Source organism: Strigops habroptila, chromosome 1 (genome assembly GCF_004027225.2).
Source record: "Strigops habroptila isolate Jane chromosome 1, bStrHab1.2.pri, whole genome shotgun sequence".
Lineage (NCBI taxonomy): Eukaryota > Metazoa > Chordata > Aves > Psittaciformes > Psittacidae > Strigops > Strigops habroptila.
Window position 1 is genome coordinate 113745472 of NC_044277.2, and position 22327 is coordinate 113767798.

The window sequence follows — 22327 nt, forward strand, 5'->3', positions numbered from 1 at the left end:
GACAGGTCTCAGTGATCATGACAGTCCAACTATACATAAACTGTGCAAGTTGTTTCACTAGCTACCTATAAAGATAACCAAATTAGGCAGTAAAAGCTGCAAAAAGGAGGACCACCATGAAAAGCATTAAGCAAGTGTTTTCGTACTACTAAAAGCTCGAAGTTATTTTAAGAACATTTGCAAGAGCTGTCTGTGCTACCCGCTTTGGCCTTTTTATATAAAAAGGTGAGAAAAACAGCTAAGTTTGTTTTTTGTTTTTTTTAAGTTTGGAAAACAGTAATGAAAACAAGGCAAGAATATATTACTGTAAAAAAACCCACATACTTCCACTGGCAAACCCACTGGCAGCTGTCGCCTGCATCACCTCTCTTCTGTAATCCCTATCTTTTGGAAAACTGTTAACTGACATTTTGCTTGCTTCTTTTTGTCTCTGCTCTCTGGAGAAAAGAAAACACAAGTTAAGAAAGAACTTGTAACAATTTGTACAGGTGAAATTACATGAGATGTATTAAACTATCTTAAGAGCTTGCTGCTACAGATGGGTGTAGGCAAACTCCAGCCACTGCTTCCTTCACCAGTGCTTGTTGAAGCCCCAATATACCGGTTCAGCTCACTAACATTAAGAAAAACAAAACCAAACAAAAAACCCCAAACCCAGTAACAATAACAAAAAACCACACACACACAAGCAAACCCACCCCCCCACCCCCCAAAAACAACCAACCCACCAAACAACGCCCCAAACAAGCAACCACCCACCTCACCAAAAAACTAAACCAACCATACTACCCCCTCCCACCCTGGATCATCAAGGGGTAAAAAGAGGTGCCAGAGGTTCTGGTAAGGTTAGGAACAGACTTGGACCAAAATCTTTTATAGTAGTCATCTATTAGATAAGCTCAACTGCTCTTAAATAATCTTAAGAGTATTTGTTATTTATACAACAAAAACAGACACACGCATATACCTTTCCAGCCACTCTTTTGGTTTTTCCCATTGTGAAACTTCTGTTCGGCAGTTATAGTAGTATTTTTTGCCTGAAGAGCTGATGTGTTCAGACCAATCATCCGCAGAATCGTAAGCCTTTAAAATACAAACAGTGTTGGACAAAAGACTACTTGAAAGTTTTAATATAGAAATTTAAAAGCTTTCACTATTTTAAAAACTACATGGCATGCTCACATACACTCATATCACTGCTTTCCATTTATAACATCTCTAAATGCCTATTTCATTTTGATAGGTTAAAGATGTGACCACTACCATTCCTGCTGCATTCTGCAAAATCATACTGTCTTCTCTAGATTTACTAGCAAAGTTCATGGAAAATATTTCCGTCTGTATCTACTTCATTTAAACAAACTAGTGTTCTAAAATTAAAGACAGGTACCTCAAATCTCTAATGATTATAAATTAGAATAGTTTTACAACATATAACAACTGCAGCTTGCGTTTACAGAGTGTTTAAAATAAAGACTGATCCTGGAAAACTCAACAAAGCAGGTAATGTACATGCTGCCTGTTTTAGAGAAAATCATGGAAATACAGCATGTATGAACGGTGCGACATGAATACCAATCACAAATACTCACTGCATCAGAAGTTTTGCCTGGATTATTGCTGGGATTAGAAGAATGTGAATTTGAACTATGAAGAGCACTGTGGTTATGTGAATTTTCTTGTGGAGAGTAACTGGTCCCTGAAGGAAAAAAGAAAGAGACTCTTCACCATGTATGTTTTCAAATAAAACCACCACTGCATTCTAAGGAGATAGAAGGGGAAAGAAGAGAAGAGTGGAAAAGGCAAGTTGCCCACAACATGGACCACAGCATAGTTCAGATGCAGAAGTATTTCAGGATACCATATGCATATTTCCTTTTTCACACAGCATAAAGCTCACTTTGCCTTTCTAGTTATAATAATGCAGTATGTTCCTTTGCTAGTCTTACTCTCAAACCTCATTCTGCTACAAGCCAACAAGTAGCCTTTTTATTTGCCGATGGTTGGAGAAATCCTACAGTATCAATTCAGAAATGAAGATTTTCTCCTCAGTCAGAAAGTTTAAATAGGTTTGTCAACAGCCTACACAGATACACAAAATCAGGTTCTACATTCACTGGAGCAATGCTGTTTTCCAAACCCTTTTGACACTACTTGTAACTGGTTCTAGGTAACTATTTCTATTTGTGCATGTAGATTAATTTTCCTGCACCTCAGTCTCTGCAATATAGATATCAACACCTGAATAGCAGAAGCAGCATTTCCCAGGCCACCACCTGCTTCTGGCCTCCCTTAAAACTGCTTCTCAAGGTAACCCAGTTCTCCTCCTCCGCCATGACAATCCTTGAAAAAAAAAGAACAACTGGGAAATGAGAAGCAAGAATTCTGAACACCTATTACATCTACATTTACGCCTAAACTCATCACCAGTTACGCCTTAACAGTTCTAATTACAATTAAGCAAGGCAATCCATTAGACCCTTCACAACCTCACTTTAAATTTCCTGCTTTTAAGGCCTTTCATTCCTCAAAAATTTCTAAGTAAAAACTCTTTCATTATTTTTCATATGATTTCCTCTTTCTAAGTTTTAAATGTTCGCATAAATCACACCAAGCTAAGAAAAATCATTTTCTTGCGCATCATGGAAAAACCTAGATATTCCAAACACAATACTATCCCTCCTATTGAGGAGTTTCTGAACACCATGGGATAGTACATTAGATACCATTAGCTTCACATACCATATAGCGATCTAAATAGGAAGTCAAAGTGCTTTGCAAATGGCACAGACTGTATCTTATGGGCAACTACAATGAAGAACAGGATCTTTGATGATAGTGGACACATAGGTGGGAATGAATGGAGCCATTTCAAAAATATATGTATTTTTTTATGTCTTCTGAGAACCACATATGCAGAAGATGATGACTAAATGATATAGCATGGTGCAGATGGGAGAGAGAGAACGCGAATACTATCTTCTGAGCCTTCCAACTAGACAAGTGTTGACAAAACTACTAGCTCAAACTTCTTCCACCCTACCTCTAACCCTGCAATTTAGAAAAACAGTCCATCACAAGAGCAAAGAGATACACCATGACTAATCTGTTTAGTAACCTACAAAGGTTAGAGGCTGATTCGCACACATGTGAATTACTGCAACCTGAACCATTGGTAGCCGTGAACCTTTTCCTACACTACTGTGGGTAAAACCATACGCCATTCTCTTTAAAGATCTGGGGAGGATGGGAGAAGGAAAAAGTCTTGTCCTCAAATACAGCCTGCAAGACAATTAGGCCTACACCAAAAGTACCCTGCATGCTCAGAGCCAGGTGAAATGACTTACCACAGGAGTACCTTAAGCTTGTCAAAAGCAATACTCACAACATCACATGCTTGTGATGCAAATAAATAACAACAAAATGATGTGACTTTACATGTTATGTATGTTGGTAAATTCCAGAATTTAGACTATGATATACATTTATAAAAACAGACACACTTAATTTCCCATAATGTATGCAAGAAGTATAATACAACTACAAGACTGTACTCCTCAATCAGGCACACGAGTCTTGGTTGTTTATTTACTACACCCTCCCAAATTCTACTGAGATCATTAAAATTTTTTCATGTATTTATGCTTAATGCACGCATATTAGTTCATTTCTCATTCTGTAAGGTAAAATCATGTCCCTTTTTAAAGGAAAAAACAAGATGAAAATCTACCAGATGGCTTGAACAGTTTGATATTAGTCACTTCAAAACTTCACAACACCAATGTAGTTAATTTACTGCAATCCCATACCACAGATGCAGTAACACTACACTTTGTTCAGAGTACTCAAGACACAGTTGGGGTTTTTTAAATACCATAGTGGTCTAAATACACCATCACAATAAATCCGCCACGCATTTTACAAACATGAATAATAGCCAACAACACATGTATTAAGTCAACAAAATCCTTTAAAGCAAATTCTATGCATACCATGAGCAAACCCCTCACTGAGCAGACTTTAGCCCCCCCACAGTCTAACAGCTCAGCAGCACCCCCCCACCATTTCACACTGTTCCCTGCCATGCTGGTTCCCAGCCTCAGTGCTGAGTCACAAAGCAGCTCAGAGGAGTGAGTACAGAGTGGCTGCAGCAGTCGCACCCACCTACAGCTGGCCTCAGTAGTAGAAACGCCTACTTATGCAGCAGTTTCTTCATAAGGAGCCCTGGGCCTCTCCACAAGGATCTGCAGTCCTCCTTAGCAGAACTCCCAGGCTGCACATTCATGGTGCAGTCAGGGATCCTGCCCTACCTGCGCTCGCCTCAGCTGCATAAAAACTGCTCACAGCTGCTCCAGCAATACCAACTGCCTTGGGTTGCCAGGATAAACCATGTGGGCTTTCACAAGGGCCAACCAGAAATACATACCCAGTGGTGCCTAGGTCAATTGCACAGAGTAATTACAGCTGCAGGTTCACCCCCACACCTCCATTTTATGTATAACACCACTTTATGTTTGGATAAGCATCCAAACTCCAAGGGAATGAGCATGCAAAAGGGTTGCCAAGCTCATGTTTGCTGTTGGGAAGCTTCCAAGACTGAAGAAGATGATCCTCTGGAGAACAAGATTTTTAGCCACTTCATACAAGTTAAGGGCTTAAAGATCACATGCAAACATCAAAACCATATCACCAAATTAACCACATACTAAAACCTTCAGTACAAGGTGGTACATACTTGCACAGCAGTCACCTAGGCATTCTGACAACCCTGCCAAGCAAGCACTGCCAGCTCATGCTGCCAGAGGAAGTTGCTAGAGATCTTTAAAAGGCCACGAAGTTAAAAAGGTATGCAGTGAGCAATCCGCAAGCAGAGGTCTATTCTAAAAGAAGGGGAGAGTTCCTCTTACTTGTAGGCTAGCTTTCACCATCAGCAATACCTTACCCTGAGCCATTTTAAGGTGGGTGTGACTTGCAGTCAGCTCTGTGTCTCCCAGCTGCATGTCTGGGAAAGCAGATCGTAAGAACAGGATCGCTAAGATTAGTCCATATCTCAGAAAAAGGCCTGATAAGGTAGACAGTATACTACTGTCCCTTGAGGCACTCCTCACCTTTTGCTCTTACAGTTAGACATTCCTTACTAGTCCCACTTTCTTCAAGAAAGAAGGACAAAAAGACTTGTTTTTAAAATGCTTATTAGCATACCTTAAGACTTAGCAATTGCAAATACACATCTCTGATGCACCATGGGGAAATTCACATTGTGTTATAAATCCTCCAACTCAGTTACAGAACTCCCCATGGAAATGTTTACTGAACCATCACTGTGCATGAATTTCCTCAGCTTAATCATTATTTTGGAAGCAGCTGAATCTGTACAGAGCTACTTCTAACTGGAAGATGGCCAAGAAGGGCATCAATGCTACGATTCTATAAAAATGTAGTGGTACAACCACGTAAGCAAGCCTTCACTAACACTATCTCTATTGAGGAAAAGGTCATAGGACAGATTGGAATCAAGGTTAAATTATCATTACTATCTTCAAGTCTTTCAAATGAAAATAACATCTTCCTCACTAATGCATGAAAACCATCAGAAAGCACAAGAAGCATGGATCTGGGAACCAATTCAAAAAGAGGCTGTGACTTTATGCCTACCACAGATTTGAGACTCTGCCACACCAAGACTCATTTCAATGTTTTTATAAGTAGTTTCCAGATTCAAAGTGCTGAATCCAAGACAGTCTGAACTGCAACAAGGGTTCAACACTATGCTGGTCTTGGAAAACAAGATATAACATTGGGTGAAAGAAGAACATTCCTTTTTCAACACAGTCAACTTTCTTTAGTAATCATCACATTTAATTAATGTCTCCATTAACACTTCAACTCTGTGAAATTAAGAAAAGTTGAAATTCTGTTTTAGCTAAGGATCAGATTGCCCTAGCAAAGCAACTTATTTCTCTTTCTCCCCTGCTGTCTTTCAAGAACAAGCTGAAACTCTTTCCTTTCCAAAACCTATACACCTACACTAGCAACTACAGCATCCATTTGTAACCAGCTAAACTACATTTTCTTGCTACTTGATTAGAGGGGTCAAATACATCACTGTGCATTCCACACCATCCTCTGGCATCCAAGCGTCTTAGCCTAAATAAAACTCTTTTTGGCGCATAACATTATACAGTATTATAAACAAAATTTCAAACTGAAATGCACAAATCAGAACACTGAGACGCGTTAGAGTTATCTTCAAAAGATAACTCTAAATCCAGATAAATCTACAAAAGTTAATCTACAATCCAGATTAGCAAACAATAAACAACAAGAAAAAGCTATTTTTCATCCTCTTCAAATATACACTTGAGAAGTTAGACAGTAAACAAATTCATACACTTCCACTTACACCCAAGATTCAAGCTACACACAAACAGTAAAATTATAGTAGTTGCAGTAGTATAGGGTTATACCATACAATAGTCAACTTCAGACAGTCCAACATAGAACATTTATGTTTCCTTTTCAGTCATACACCTTATTAATATCCTCACTCTCCCTTAGTCCATAATAAAAAGTGTCAGCGCAGATAATATAAAGGAAAGTTCACAAATGCTTACCAGCTGGGCAAGAAGCATGAAAAATGCTCCCTAGCAGTAACGAGTGCTGTAGCTGGTACTTCAAGCCAGCCCCCCCTTCACTCCCTCCCGAAAGATCAGAGATTTAGGAAGAGCTCTAGGAGAGTCACGTTTTCTGTGCCCAGAAACCATGTATATGAAAAACAAGGAAGTTCATTCCACTTGTTTCAACTCCATACACACTGTTCTATGGCTCCACATTCCACCTCTTAGCTAAAACGCAATAAATTCATTAAACCAGACAGTACTAGAAGAACCTGAACTTCCTCAAAAGAACAAATACTGCCCAACAGAGAGACACTAATTATTTGTTAATAGAGTGTCCTGGGTTCAGCAGTAGCAGTCATTTTTCTCCTTCTTAGTAGCTGGAGCAGTGCTGTGGTTTTGACTTTAGTCTGAGAATAATGCTGATAACACACCAATGTTTTTAGTTGTTGCTAAGTAATGTTTACTCCGACTAAGGACTTTTCAGTCCCATGCTGTGCCAGGGAGGAGGGGCTCGGCAAGCCAGGCGGAAGCAGAGACAGGACACCTGACCCAAACTGGCCAAAGGGGTATTCCATACCACAGCACATCATGCCCAGTATATAAACTGGGGGGAGTTACCCGAAGGCCCAGATCGCTGCTCAGGTCAGGCTGGGTATCGGTCAGCGGGTGGTGAGCAACTGTATCCTCTCCCCTTGTTATTTCCCTTATCGTTGTTACTGGTGGTAGCAGTAGTGGTTTTGTATTATACCTTAGTTACTGGACTGCTCTCATCTCAACCCATGGGAGTTACATTCTTTTGATTCTCCTCCCCATCCCTCCGGGGGGGGGGGAAGGGGGGAGAACAGGAGGAGTGAGCGAGCAGCTGCGTGGTTCTAAGTTACAGGCTGGGCTTAAACCACGAGACAGAGAAAACAGCAAGACAGTTTTTGGTACTGAAATGTCATGGTGATAACTATTTAAGAGTTGTTTAAACAGTGAAAATTATAGAAACTTAATCTAAGATAAGCCTAAATTGAAACTTCTAAAGTATATTTCAACTGACATCTTTGTTACTTCAGTGCAAGTCTTTCGGCAGAACACTTTCTAAACTTCTACATATGGGAGGAAAAAAAGCAACACAATAGGAACACAATATCCAACATCTCAGCAGTAACTGAACAGCCTATCACAGCCATTTTTATTTGCCACATGTAAAAGTAATAAGACAAAACAGTTTTTCTTCAGTGTATTTTTATGTGGCCTGCTGTATTGAAATAAAAACTTCCAATCTTTTCTAGCAGAGCGATGGCCTCAGAGAACACACCAACTGCGCAGTAACGTTTTCCAGAAATTCATAACATAAAGTTGAATACACAGTGTTCTGCCAAAAGAAAGAAGATCTAACCTCATCACTGTGCTGCCCAACCACTCAATTACATACTCATTATGCCCCCCAAAATAAATGTTTTATACCAGTCAACAAGTTGCTCTATTGAGTAAAAAAGCCTCCTTTCCTCCTGTGCTCTCCTATCACATTGGGTATTCAGGACAGCAAAGTCTGTGCTGTTTTGTAATGTTTGATTCACAGGATAATCGTCCCAACATAAAGAAGTTTTCATCTTTTTATCCAAGTTATCATTCACACAAAACTTCATGGAAATTAGTCCAAAATGTTAGTATAAATAGACCAAGAGTTGTACATACATGGAGCGGGACAAATGACCACATAGAATTTTTCTCCTAAAATCGCAGTAAGAAAATGACACTTCAAGAAGGAAAAGACAGGAGCAGTAAACCAATGAAACTCAAGGACTCTTATCATTTTACTAATTCAATACTCAAAGAACGCCAAGGTATTATTAAAATGAAAAGATTAGCTTCAAATTTTATCTTACACATTGCATAATGCAACAGTAGTTTGCTATTTTGCTGTCTTCTGCTTACATTTTTGAGATTTGCTCAATTTATTTAAAAAACTTAAGTTTAATTTTATGGCAAACAGTACAAACTGCTCTAGAAAGAAAACCAGTTATCTGCCCATCCAAAAGGAAAGCAAGGGGCAGTAATAAAATGGCTAAAATTAAATTCAAACTACTGAGCTCTGAATCACCCAGCAACTAACAGGCAGACAGTTTTCTTAGAGCTGTACATCAATGTGAATGGACATAACAGCTTGAGTTGTCCTCACTAGTAGAAGAGATATAAACTTTTATTTGTCCAACCACCCCCTTTTTGTTTCTCCTTTCCCTGTTACAGCTACAGAAGAATAGTTCCCATAATTTTGGGGTTGTCTTCAGCCCACCTCCTCAGCCCACGTTCCAGTAGCAGTGAGAAATCACTTTTCAACTTAGACGTAACATGGAAAACCATCAGGTTCACTGAACATGGTCCACTGAACCCAGAGTTTCTGTAAGATTCAATGCTCGAATTTCCCAAGTTGTATCCTACAAAAAAGCCTAAAGGGATGAAATACGCATTTCCACCACACTCTAGACAAATCCCTACCAACTTTCTTCTTCAAACAAAACCAGTATATAGGCAATTTTCTTGATATCTCAATCATTAAATCAAAAATAACAAAAGATTGGACAAACAATTTTACCATTACCTGTAGAAATGTTTATTTCTGAAGACCAGTAAGCAATACCATTTGAAAGAATCGGCCTGTTTCTCCTAAATTAAGGCAAGTTCCAATCAGCTTGTAAATATTTCTGGTAACTCCCAAAGGTTACTGAAGTACATACTTTTAAACAAATTGAAATCTACAAGTTAAATTCAGGTGAAATTAAGAACTATAGGTAGAGAACAAATCCTTCAGATTTACATTTGCTATTTACTGCCTTTGGGTTCAGGTCACCTAATTAAAAATAAACGCTAGCAACATCCCAACATTGCTTCACATCTCTATGGCACCCATATTATTTGAGATCAATCGACTTGAAAGAGCAGCTTAAGCAATTTAACCCATGGAAAATATGAAGAAGTACCACAAACTTCAGCAACACTCATATTCCTGAATCTCTAGCTCATAGCCCCAGAAGATCTCAATGTGTTAACTAAAAAACAAACTCCCTGCTAAACCATCGCTTTTTAATCTTGCGACACTTAATGCATTATCACGTTTCTATTGAGTGGGACATTCCTCTAAACCAAAACTACAGGTAGTTGAGAAAAAAGCCAAACTATGCTTTCATTCTTGACTCTACTCAGAAAACACATATTTAACACAGCATAAGCTTTTAAATATGACACACAAAATGAGAAGTGTTAAACTGACAGCCAGAATCCTTAGTACAAACTAATAACCCTTATCACAAACTAGTGATGTTTAATTCCAGCGTGGATCAGCACAGCATATGGGCAATTGACTAAATTTCCCCCCTTCCACACCCTCCCCAGCAATACACCATGAAACCAAATGAACAGCTCTCCCATGAAGATACAGTAATACAGTACTAAAAGATTCAAGTTTGGCAAAGGAAGTCTAACAGCATCACAGCTATGCACTATCCTACCTCAGGCGACAATACTCCACAATCCAGATCAACTCAAGAGTAAGCAGAAGACTGTCTGCCACTGTTTCATGACTCAGATTGGTCTAATACCTCCTCGAAAGATAACTCCACTGCATAAATACAGCAAGAAAGGCGTGAACAGGTTTTCAGGTTATGTTAAAGAGAGAGAAACTGTTTGCTTTAATAGAAAACTATGTGTGTAAAACTATATTCAGTCACAAAAAAACATCTGTCAGATCCCCTGAACCACTATTTCTACAATCAATCGCTGATACACATTAAATGTCAGTGGACTGTTCCAATTTTACAAAGTTTTTTCCTCTCAAAATCCAAGAAAAACTAGAGAACTCAAGACACTTCTAAACAATGTTATTTTTAAATTATTACCATTAGGCACATGCTCAAACGCTTTCTGAAAATGAGGCTTACAGGTTACTAAAACTGAATAAACAAACCCCTTAACATTGGGGGGGAAGGTGTGACAATTTATACTTTTCATTCAAGGAGCTTCCCAAAGAACATAAACCAAATACATAAGAAGACACACTGATGCTTAACAACATACACATCAGTGAGGTAAGATGGAAATTGCTCGAGTGCAAACACTTTCCAAAAACCGGGTATTCCAATGTTTTAAGATTACAAGCAGCACAGTAATACTATAAAAGACTGATAGACCATAAACTGGTCATCACTGACAGAAGTCTGTATAAAGTCAGAGGTCATGCAAAACAATTTCTTCTTACAAAGGAGAAAACAAAATAGCAGTGGCCAGAACACAGCTCAGACTACTCCTCCTTTTTCTACATAGAAACAGCACCACATTAGTACTCCCACTCAGAAGCTCCAACCAATTAAGCAAGGTATGACAACTTAATCTCCCTGACAAGATCCTCTGAGCAAAAAAACAAGATTAAATAAGAATGAAGCCATGTTGTTCAGCAACTCCCAATTTCCTTTTCATGTTTTGGGGGTAGTTTCTTGGGACAAAAAATTTTAAGTTGAAGAGTCTGTGAATACAACATTACTTACAAATTAACTTCATTTAAAATAAGGCAGATGAAGTTGCAGCTTTTTGTGAACATAGATAGGGCTATGCAGTGACAAATGCTTGCAACCTTAATCCAATCCTAGAAGTTTCCTTCATTTCAATTATCATTGAGAATCAACAACTTTACAAGTACACTGTGTTGTAAAAGGATTAAAAAAGGAGTCTCTATTACCAGACGCTACTGTAAACCTGCAAAAAGGTTAGTCACAGACATAATTATCACACTTACATCCTTAATATAAAGGCTGTAGCAGAATCAATACCTAACTACGTTAAAAAACAGGCAAGAAAAAAAGACACTATCTCATTTCTTAAATGTATCTTAAAAATATTAACTGAAAATTAGTATATCTCAAATTTGTATCTCAAGATACATCAAATTTGACTATTAGGCACATTCCATTCAATTCTAGTTTTATTTTGTAGACTAACACAAGAAACTCTTACTTGTTCTCCAGTTACTTAACAACCATCTGACAAAAACAGAACTCCGCTTCAATACAAGATCACTGCTTAAATGCTATTAATATTTGCAAGTTGAAGAGAACTACGCTTCTCTTCTAAGACTGCAACAATGATGATGAAATATTTAGTAACTCATCGCAAATGAGCAAGCTAACTTGAAAGTATTTAGTATTAGAAGCAGCAATTGCTCAATAAACTCTCACATGATAACTTGTGAAATGATTAGGCTTAGACAAACTACTCTTTCAGTTCAGGACATACTATGCCACTTGTATATTTATTACAGTACAGAGATGCAACAAGTATAAGGATTTTAATGTTATGCTTATTTACTCTTCAACTGGGAATTGGTTTTGAAAAGATGAGATGCTAATAACATTCTGAAAAAAAGTAGTGAAATCCATTCTGCCACATAGTTCTCCATTAAAAAAAAAAAATAAAATCGAACACTGGCCCAGGGCTTGGGGCGTGAGGGGTTGAAGCAAGTAAAGATTGAGCTATGAATTTCCATATATATATATATATATATATATATATATATATAGTGTTGTGGTTTTAATATGACAGATTCACAGCCTTAGTTTCAGGCTGGATGCTTAGCTTGGCTTAATAAAGATATTGCGCAACAAAACTTTCAAGTATCTACAGCACAGTAGGTGATAAGACAATTCTTCCCTCTTCCCATTAAATAGTTCTTAAATATATTCTTAAAATTCAACTGGCCTTTCCTGGAGTTTCCTTACTAGAGGAAACTATGGCTCTCCACAAAATCTAAAGTTATGTTTACAAACTGAAAATCTATTATAGAATTGTCTGGTTGGCCAAGTGTCTCATTTTATTTTGCTAGTTAAGTAAACACTCTCTAAAGAACTATACAGAGACTGCAATCATTAGTGTAGGCAGTGTTTTGCCAGTAAGAGGTGAACTTTACACTACTTGAATTTCACGAGGATGATATTATTTCTTCTATTAAATCAAGCAGAAATAGTGTTCTTTCAAAAGAAATTAGTGGTTTTGAAAATGTTAACCTGTCAGTGGCAGCTGTCTAAATGAGCAAACTACTCAAACTGGAAGAGATCTGAACTCCCACTGATATTAGCTGGGGGGACCCCTGGCCTAAACACACCATCATGCAGAACTTAATTCTGTGAAATAAATACAACAGAAAAAAAATACGTAAAGCACACTACCTAATTTGTACAGAAGAGTTTATGTACAAACGTGCATTATTTATATATGCCTTAATAAAGATGTATTCTTTGGTTTTTTCCCCGCACATTTGGGAGTGAACAGGTATGTTTGAAACATAATAAACAAGATAAGCATAATTTCCTTTCCCCATTTTTGCTACTGATAGATATGAATAATTTATAACTCTGCTACTCTAACAAGCTCAGTAACAAATCTGCCTAGTAAAGCACTTAGGAAGACTGTTGCTTTGGAGGATGTAAAACAGCATGATATTTAAGAAATCTAGGAAACCAAGGGAGAGGAAATAATCTGTGTAACTGGGGTGGAGCTGTAAATATTCCTTCTTAAAAATATTTTCTGAAAGACTGACATGCCTAAATATAGCAGATTTCTATGACAATATGGTGAGATATAGAATGTTTCTCTTCAAAAAAAGCTTAAAAATTAATCTTAGAGGGATACTGAAATTCTTACAGCAAAAGATGTAACAGGTTTGAAAAGGGGACAGGAGGCGTTTCTTGAAAAGTTTAACCATGTTGAGATCTTCTCTGTAAGAAAGTGTCAATACCGGCAGTTTAATCCAACAACCTAGTTTAAATCTAGTGAAGTCTAATAGTAACATGCTCACTACTATGGATATCTTTCCAAATTACATTTTCTTTTAACAAAAAGGCTGTTCTTCAGATTTCTTGGAATAAGCAGATTAAAGAGCACTACTGTCAAAACCAAAATCACTGCAATCTTCTCAAATCCTTACAAAAAGTTAGAGTAAACTTGAAGCTCCCACTCCACTAGAACAGGTCAGAAATTATTCAAGTTTTTACTAAAAAAAAGAAAAGGTGTATTTTAACAAATATTTTTAAGCATTAACTAACTGCATTTTGTTTCTGCAGAAATTAACGTGTATTTTCACAATTTATCTTTTCACAAGCTTTTCTGTGGTAGGCAACTTCTCAAACAAAACTGTACAGAGAAATGACAGTGCCAGTTTGAAACACACTCTTTCAAGGCAAAAAAGTAAGTGGTAGCAAATTCAAAACGCATGGTATTTGGGATTAAAAAAACATATACAAGGAGAACACAGTTAAATATATTTTCTCCCTCCTAATTTATCAAAGCAATTCAACATCATTCCCCTTTCAGGACGCACCAGGAGGGAACTTCCATTCTATTAGCTGAGCTCTATACACATGTGAAAGGAGGCAGGCCTCCAAGCTCTACTCCTTCTCACAGAAACACAGCTGCATGTGGGGTTTTAATCACCTGCCCATGAGGAGCCACAGATGAGCCATTTTCATTTACACTTTGAGTAGCTATGTCAACTCTCTAAAAGTAAGAAAATGGTAAGAAGGAATTTCATGTTATCGAATAAACTGTACCCACAAAACAGAATCAAAAAACACCAGCACAACCACCAGCCCACACTGACTTGATAGTAGGAATTTCCTGAGCCACAAAATCATATGCCTTCAACCACTGCCTCCTAAAAACAGAGAAGGTATGAACTAATCAAACACTTGCAGCTAACATTTTCTAACCAAATATATAAACACATGAAATGACATAACATACAGCTTTTTCTGCACTTTTAAAAACATATCACAAATATTTTAAAAATAGCAAAATGCAATTTTACAAATTTATTTTAAATTCCTTTGTATTTTCTCTCTAGTAAGAAGCTGTACTAGTCCAACCATAAGCAGGCTTTACTGTTATTATTACTGGTTTTGTTATTATTATTAAAAGTGTTAGAATTCCTGCAAAAAGGATATGTGACTGATTTCCATTCAATATTGGCTTATTTCAGATTTAAATAAAACTGGTTTAATCTTTATATAAGCAGAAGTAACCTAGTTTATCCTGCTTCTCATCTTATCCTGTAGCCATCTTGGTCTATAAGCCCAGATTTGTTTCTCACATTCATAGCCAAAGTTAAAGCTAAGGACAAGGAATCAGAAAAACGGATAGCAAGAAACCAGATGTCACTGTCAAGCCCTCACCCTGGGTCCAATTAGCCTCTTTTAGTCACAATGATTTACGAGAAAAATATCCAGATAGGTAAGCAGACTTCATACGGAAACAAGACAAAAAAAAAGCTGACTACAGTTTCATTTGGTTAATTCATTGTGTAGCTTGACTTTATTATGTTTTTGAAAGCTGTCCTGTCAAAAACCATTGACTATTTAAAGGAACACTCTATTTTCTAGATGTCACAAGTTCTTTATGCCTATAGCGTGACTCTTCACCAAGTTCCGCAAGACACAGTAATAATTTTTGTTGAGTGAAAACTTCTTTATCAGAATTCAGAAGATTCTAAATGTTTTAAATCTTAGTATGCTTAAGCTAAAACCTTAACCATAGTAAAAAAGAAGAAGAGATGTGGAAACAGAAATAACAGAATTTGATAAACTTAATCCAGCTTTTAAATGTAATCCCATACTTTTGTGGGAGAAAAACCCAAAGGTCTATAGTTTCATCATTCTCTAAATTCACTTCACATTATTCTGTATAAGCATGATCTACAGACGACAAGTTTAAGGAGTACAGCATTTCTCTATCCCAAAGAGAAATCTTTATCTACATAAGCCATCAGTTACTCTCCAACTTTCATATTCACAAATTTAACTTTGAAATCAAATGTATGCTGGGATGTGGGGAAAAGGGGAGCAGGGAAGGGAGAGGCCTTATTAATCAGTCTCAAACAAGCATGTGAAACAAGCATGTCAACCTTTCTGTACCAAGTTCTTCTGTCAAAGAAACCAAGAAATTTAAGAAATCTGCATTCTGTCATGTGCAAGTTCTGGAAATCCAAAGCAGCAAAGCAATTCCAGGACATCCAAGACAGATACTGTTTACCTACATGAAGCTGTGGTCAACAAACTACAACCCAATCTGGTAAACATATAGATCAGTGAAAAACATCAAACGCCTACATTAAAGTGGAAGTGTGCAATCATCTTTGAATACACTCTACATTCTAAGTCTGGTATAAATTGTACTGAACTTCAGATGAATTTTCAACAATTTAGATGGTGAGAAATTTCAGAGATCAGATCATCTAGATTATATTCAATCCTAAAAGGAGGTTAAGATAGCCACTCCTAAAACTAAAGTATGCACTGATAAAGCAAACAAGACTTAGAACTGTACCAGTGCAGCAGGCACCTGAAAATACTGAGTTCTACTGCAAACAAATCATAGTTTCACCTGACCCCACAACAGCACTCAAACCAACGTGTTCTCAGTGACTGAAAATCCTACAATGCAATATGAAACACATTCACAGGGGTTTATCACAGGAGTCCTACTAGCAAAGTTAATTTTAACATCTTTCAGTTTGAAGTCCACTAATCTACAATATTTAAGCTAGAAATATTAATATTAGTTTTATCTATCAGTGGACCTCTGATCAGCAAGTTCAACTTTCTGCATGAAACCTTAGGAAGTTGTCTTTAATCACCCAGATGTCAAAATCACAGTAAGTCACTCCAGTCTTGCCAACAACCTAAAATTGTGCCAAATTTCTATCATCTGAATATGTAGGTTAAGATAACTGGATTTTGCACCTTTGCTACATTCAAGAACTTGTAAGTATGCCACTTCTTTTTCCTGTAATTATTAATCAAATAAACCTTTATTGTTTTCTCTGTAACTATACCAAGAGCTCTTCAAATCTTTCTTAATGCGCAAATTTCAATTGCAGTCATTTTCTTGCATCTTCTCTGAACTTTGAGAAGTTGAACTCTTGCAACTTTCTGAACTGTGAGAATCAAAATAGAGACTATTACAGTAGCTGCCACATTAGCACTAGGAGGTAATCTCTCTAGTCCTACTTGGTATTCCCCTGATCATATATCCTTTCTGGCTAACATTGCTCTCAATATTTATGCTTTTAATTGTGTATGAATTTCATGCTTGTTTTAAGAGCCATCGCTTTGAACAGTATCTACTTTCAGTAAAGTCTTATACTCTTTCTCATAGCTTTTTACACAGTGGACCACTTTCACATGTTCCTGTAGATGAATTAGCATTTTCACTTCTGCATAATTTGGCTAGCTCTGTACTAGTGAACAGTTCTTATTATTTGCCATTCAGTCTCACATTACTCATAATGTATGAATGATTCTACAATTTCTTCCTTGTAGACAAAAAATATTATTACTTAGGTCCAAGAGCAAACCTACACACATTCAGCTCATTTGATGATCACAAGGGTTATACTTTGGGGATCTATCAGTTACCAGTTTTTGATCTATAAAACATACAGTGTAAGCAATGTTTTCTCAGTTAAAGATCTCAAAATATTTTACTCAGTGGCTAAGAATCACCTATTTCATGTCTATCCAAAACAGCAGGTCATAGAAGTTAGTCGACATGTATGAGAAAATTAATGGCAAAAGTTTACACAGCAAAAAGATCTCCCGAAGATTTCTGCTGCCCCTCAGACACTGGGAACTTAGCTCTGGAAACTAACTGTTCATATTTCTGACATCCCTGCCCATGTCATGAAGCACTGTAATAGTGCATTAGATCTTTTTTTCCTTTCGAGTGATGACAAAAGCAGGATATTAACATTTTCATCATATCTCTGCTGTAGAAACAAAGTAAGTTATATTTTAAAACTAGGGAAGAAAAAAATTATTTAACATTGACAGACTGTTCCTTTGCAACTCTTCTCATCACAGTAGTCACACTAAGGAACAGGATTATTATCCCAAAGTACCATGGGGCCTAATCAACAAAGGTCTTTAGGCCTCTTGTTTTCCATTCATTGCAAACAACTGCATGCTGCATGCACAGAAACATAAGTCAAGGCCACAAAAGCTTACCAGACATCTCTTAACCCATCTGATAAAAAGAGTGAATAATGGGGTCTTTTGTCAGTCACCTGCTCAAAAATGTACCTCCCTTTCCAGTAACTTGGAAGGCAGACTTTCCAAGCAGACATTATTCTTGAGTACCACTTCAGAATTCTACTTCTAATCAGCAGGCAATTATGATCTGTGGCTTAAAACATGCATCCCGCTTCACAAGCCTGAAAGTTGGCAGAAAAATTAGACACTGCCAAGAGGTAAAAGGAGAGATTCAAAAGTGTGTGTAGGAGAATTCCAGCCTATTTCACTGTCTGGGTGTTTTGTTTTGAGTTTCTTTTTTTTTTTTTTGCTGTTGAAGGTCTGAGAAAAATCTTTTGCAGCAGGAAAATAGGTGAATATCAGATGCAAGAGATGTCTGAATAATTTAGGAAGTGTTTAAAACTTACAGGATCAGCAATCTAATTTAGAAGCTTATTCCAGAAATTGATGCAATTTTGTACCCTATATATTCATTACCATAGACTTTCCACTTAATAGAGGAATGAATTTCAAAATACTGTTTCACAAAGCAACACTCCCCACAAAAATTTCAATAAATGAAAGTTTCAGCCTATGGTATAATTCTAAGATTACTCCCTGTGCATACAACTGCAGGCAGAAAGCTCTCATTTCAGAAAAGGGATAAAATCTGGTAAGCCATAATTGCTCTAGTTAGTATTTTTTTTAATAGGCAAATGCACTGAAAGGATACAGATTCATGTCAAAATTTAGACATGAACACACTGTATGATCAGGCTATGCTTTCCCATGGAAAACCACTATTTTAATGAAAAAAAGCAAAACTGCACAAAATGTGTAAAGCAAGCAAAGAAGCCCACAACTAAACAGCATTCTTTAACTACTAGCAAAATACTACTGAGATGAAGGAACAGCTAATGAACTTCTATGCCTTTTCCAAGGTAGTTTTATTGTTAAAAGCTGGGAAGTCTGTTAAAGGTCTTCAAGAAAGGAAACAATCTTCTAACATTGAAGTTACAGCAGGGAACACCTGAAGTCAAGTACAACAAAGTCCGGTGATCCCTTAAAAATTCAAGAGAAAACAGTAAGAGGACAACAATCTTACTCAATGTAAAGAAATGCTGTGCTCTTTTCAAGCGCTATATTTAAGTCCAGAAAGGATTCATTTTTACACTACAACAAACTACTGACAAAGCATAAGCCTAGAAGCATCGGTGTTGACAACAGCCTTTCACTGACAGTACAATTTTTTCTCTGTACATTGAGAGGTTTTTGCCTGGAAGCGCCTATGCACTTGCATAAAAACCTGACTTCATAAGCAAATGTAGTTGACACTGGAAGTTGGGTGCCATTAAATTACTATTTTCAACAGCAAAGTTATCACAGCATCACCTCTTCTCTCAGCCAAAACAGATGCAGAGTTTTCTCTTACAAGTTCTGCGCAGCTTTAATGATACTTGGCTTACACAATACTTGATATAGAATAAGTAGATACAGCACGGAAACCAAACATAAACCGTTAATAAACTGTATTTCTCTTCTTAGAAAGCAGCCATGTCCCAAACAGTATTGAGGAAGTACCTTTAACTAGGGGCCATTAGAGAATAGAGTAATCCCAGTAAAAAAAGCTAAGTAATTTACAAATTGCCATCTTTACCATGGCCTTGCTGCAGGCAGCTCACCAGAAACTAACAGATTTCATTACTGCTTTTTAACTTCAGAAAAGCAACCCAAAAGTACAAATTTAATACCCTGTATATTCCATTTCAGAGGCTAGAAGCATATGTTAAGAAAGCGTGACGCTAAGTAAAAATCATTCCCTTATGATCTGCTTAGGTACCAAAGACAAGCAAATTTGACAAATCTTCTATGTATCAGCATTATTTTCCCATTTAAAAATCATAAAATAAGCTTACATAAAAATGCTTACCAGGTCTAGCTATTAGACTGACTTGAACATATTACACTTACAATCCAAAAGCTAAGCTTATGAGTTTTTAAAAAACTTGAACTGATCAGCCTTAAAGAGAAACGTCCAGAGGACCTACTTACAGATCTGTATTTTATATACTAAACCCTGAAACTACGAGGGGTTTAAATCCAGAAAAAAGCTTCTAAGACATGAATGCTAATGGAAGCAATTGTATTTATCTTGGAAAAAAACCCAAAAGAGAACCAAAAAAACCCACCAAAACAAAACCAAATCGCAACTCAACTCCACCTTCTTTAGAGCAATCCACAGCCAACGTTCAAGGAACAGTCAATCACCTCTTTTACCCTTCCATGTTGGGGGGATGGTGTTCAAAGCATGCTTCATGGACAGCCTAGTCTCACTTGTGATCACAGATTTCTCTCATCCCAGCTTTGACCATACAGTTACAGTGAGGAAACTCTTTTCAGAGTAATGAATAATTACTTTAACATTAACAGAAGTTAATAGTAACTAAAAACGTAAAATCTATTCCAGCGTCATCCTCAACCTTGTCTTCCTCAACCCTTTGCTATGCTTCATTACTCTCAGACTTCCCTCTTTCCACTTACTCTGCAATTTCCTCTTTCCAATGCTTGTTGCCCAGGCAGCTTCCACTCTCTTGTACTTGCCCTAACACCCCATTTATTTCTGACCGCTGGTCAATAATGATGCTAATTTAATCAGCAGTTAGCCTCTGTCCTCTACTGCCAGGGTCACTGAGACAGGAAAGAAAAGCTAGCGTTCTGTTTCCAGCTGTTTGCTGTCCCTTTGCTAGGAGGACTCTCAACTCCCTCAAGAACCGCTGGAAACAAAGCAAGCCAACACTTCATGAGACATGGCAGAAGCTTCCACCACTACCCCAATAAAACTACAAACTCACTATTTAAAATATTCCACTCAGCCTCTAATAGCAGTAGGATTTTTAACCTTAGAACTGCAATACAGTCCGTAACAGTGGCCATTGACAGTATTTTTAATTGCCAATTAAGAAAAAAAAAAGGGGGGCAAAAGAAACATTCAAAATAGTTATATTTTGAAATTTAAATATCACAAGTTATAATCAAATTTCATTAAAGTAGCCTACATAGCACACAACCCAGCAAAAGATTTCATGGTACATTCATTTATGCTCTCCATTTGTTATTTTAAACAATTCAGTGAGATTATGGCACGAAGCAAACATTTTCAAAGTCTCTTAAACATAAACGTAGGAAAACGCTCTGTATTTTCTTCACAATAAGAACAGAGTACAACTGATTAGTTTTGCACAAAGTTCTACTATCTCAGTTATTCTGCTCCATACATTTAAGTAGAAATAGCCTCTTCCCTTTTTTACCAAGGCTTGCATCTTGCAATTTTTACTCCTAAATAAGACATGTATCTCACTTACAGCATTCCCAAAGGTACCCTACTTATCTGACCTCTTTGGTTTTGTTCCTGTATGCCAGTACCTCCTCTTTCATACATGTAAAAAGACCTACAAGGATCATCTATGTGCTCAGTCTGCCCATCCTCTAGCATTAGAGCCCTCAAACCTTTGTGCTTCCTTTTTTTCTTTAATGGAAACAGTTTTCAACATCTACAAGTCCCTTCCTAGTTCTATTCCCTGTAAACAATGCTAACGTTAAGTCCCTATTTGTTACTGTTAAGGAACTTCACACTTGAGTTGGTCCCATAAGACCCCCTAATCTCTTCAAACTCCACACTTGCCTATAGCAGCTGACCTATAAATACAAGATGCACTGAGGGGGGTAGCTGTTCATTATGTTTTAAACACTTGAATACAGAGACAACATCCTCATGCACAAGGACCTGAAAGCAAGAACAAAGCTACTGCAGTTTTTTCATACCGTACTCTTTGGAAACCAGGGATGTGACAAAAACTTGCAAGTACTCTTCTGTGTTTAGTCCAAGGTAAACTTGGAAGTCTCTCTCCACAGAAACAATTGTCTCTGTATGTAGCCTCTTTCCACAGAAACCACGCAGTAAGCAACTTTGAAAAATGCTTTGTTTGCACTGCATCAGTATGGAGGGCTTACCCATAACACATGTTTTAAAACCTTAATTGAATTTCTTACCATGGACTACAGTTCTACAAACACAAAAGATTCTGCCATGAGTATTACAAAAAAATAAGCTGCAACAACAAATACCTTTATACGGGCACCAAAGGTATTCAGACAAGAAGGTTCTACAATTTTTTGAGTTATTAATTTTCAATCAGTGTAATTACAGCTCTTACATTTTATATATGTACACTTATATCTTTAAATTACATTTAGCCAGTCATCTTTACCACAAAAAAGTGAGCCAGTCATGACTAAAGGAGTACCAAGTATCAGCATGCTACACCAGTAATCTTCCTGTTTCACTTCAGAGCAAAAAAATCACTAAGCGATATGTAGAGGGGACTTTTTAAACATTGACTTGAAAGGGAGAGATTAGGTTAATACGGCTTTACGTACAGTTGCAATACTCCAGATTTTTGTTCAGTTTTGTTTTCTAAGAGATGAGAGAAAAAGAGATTGTTCCTTTGGGACTTCAATGCAGTTTGGTGAAATAAATACTGGAGATTTTTCAACGAGGTTTGCTTTGTTAAGTTTAGCTAGATCATAGGACGGCACTAGCATCTTTGTAGTAGCTCCAAATCAAGCACCACTAATTTTAAACTAATGAAATGCACAGCAATTACAAAAAAACCC

The 22327-nt window shown here is 37.1% G+C and overlaps 1 protein-coding gene across 7 annotated transcripts in view; it reads right to left on the reverse strand.

Moving 5' to 3' along the window:
• Positions 1-22327, reverse strand: part of WAC (WW domain containing adaptor with coiled-coil) — a 59862-nt gene that overhangs the window by 32517 nt on the left and 5018 nt on the right. For 6 of the 7 annotated variants that reach the window (XM_030504897.1, XM_030504932.1, XM_030504905.1 and 3 more), the window contains 3 exons: positions 1593-1699; positions 968-1083; positions 325-437 (listed from right to left, as the gene is read on the reverse strand). In XM_030504897.1, the coding sequence (XP_030360757.1) occupies positions 325-437; positions 968-1083; positions 1593-1699 (336 nt within the window). Of the gene's footprint in view, positions 1-324; positions 438-967; positions 1084-1592; positions 1700-3187; positions 3194-6548; positions 6554-6742; positions 6968-22327 lie in introns of those variants that run through there. The other variant, XM_030504922.1, reaches the window with a different exon arrangement.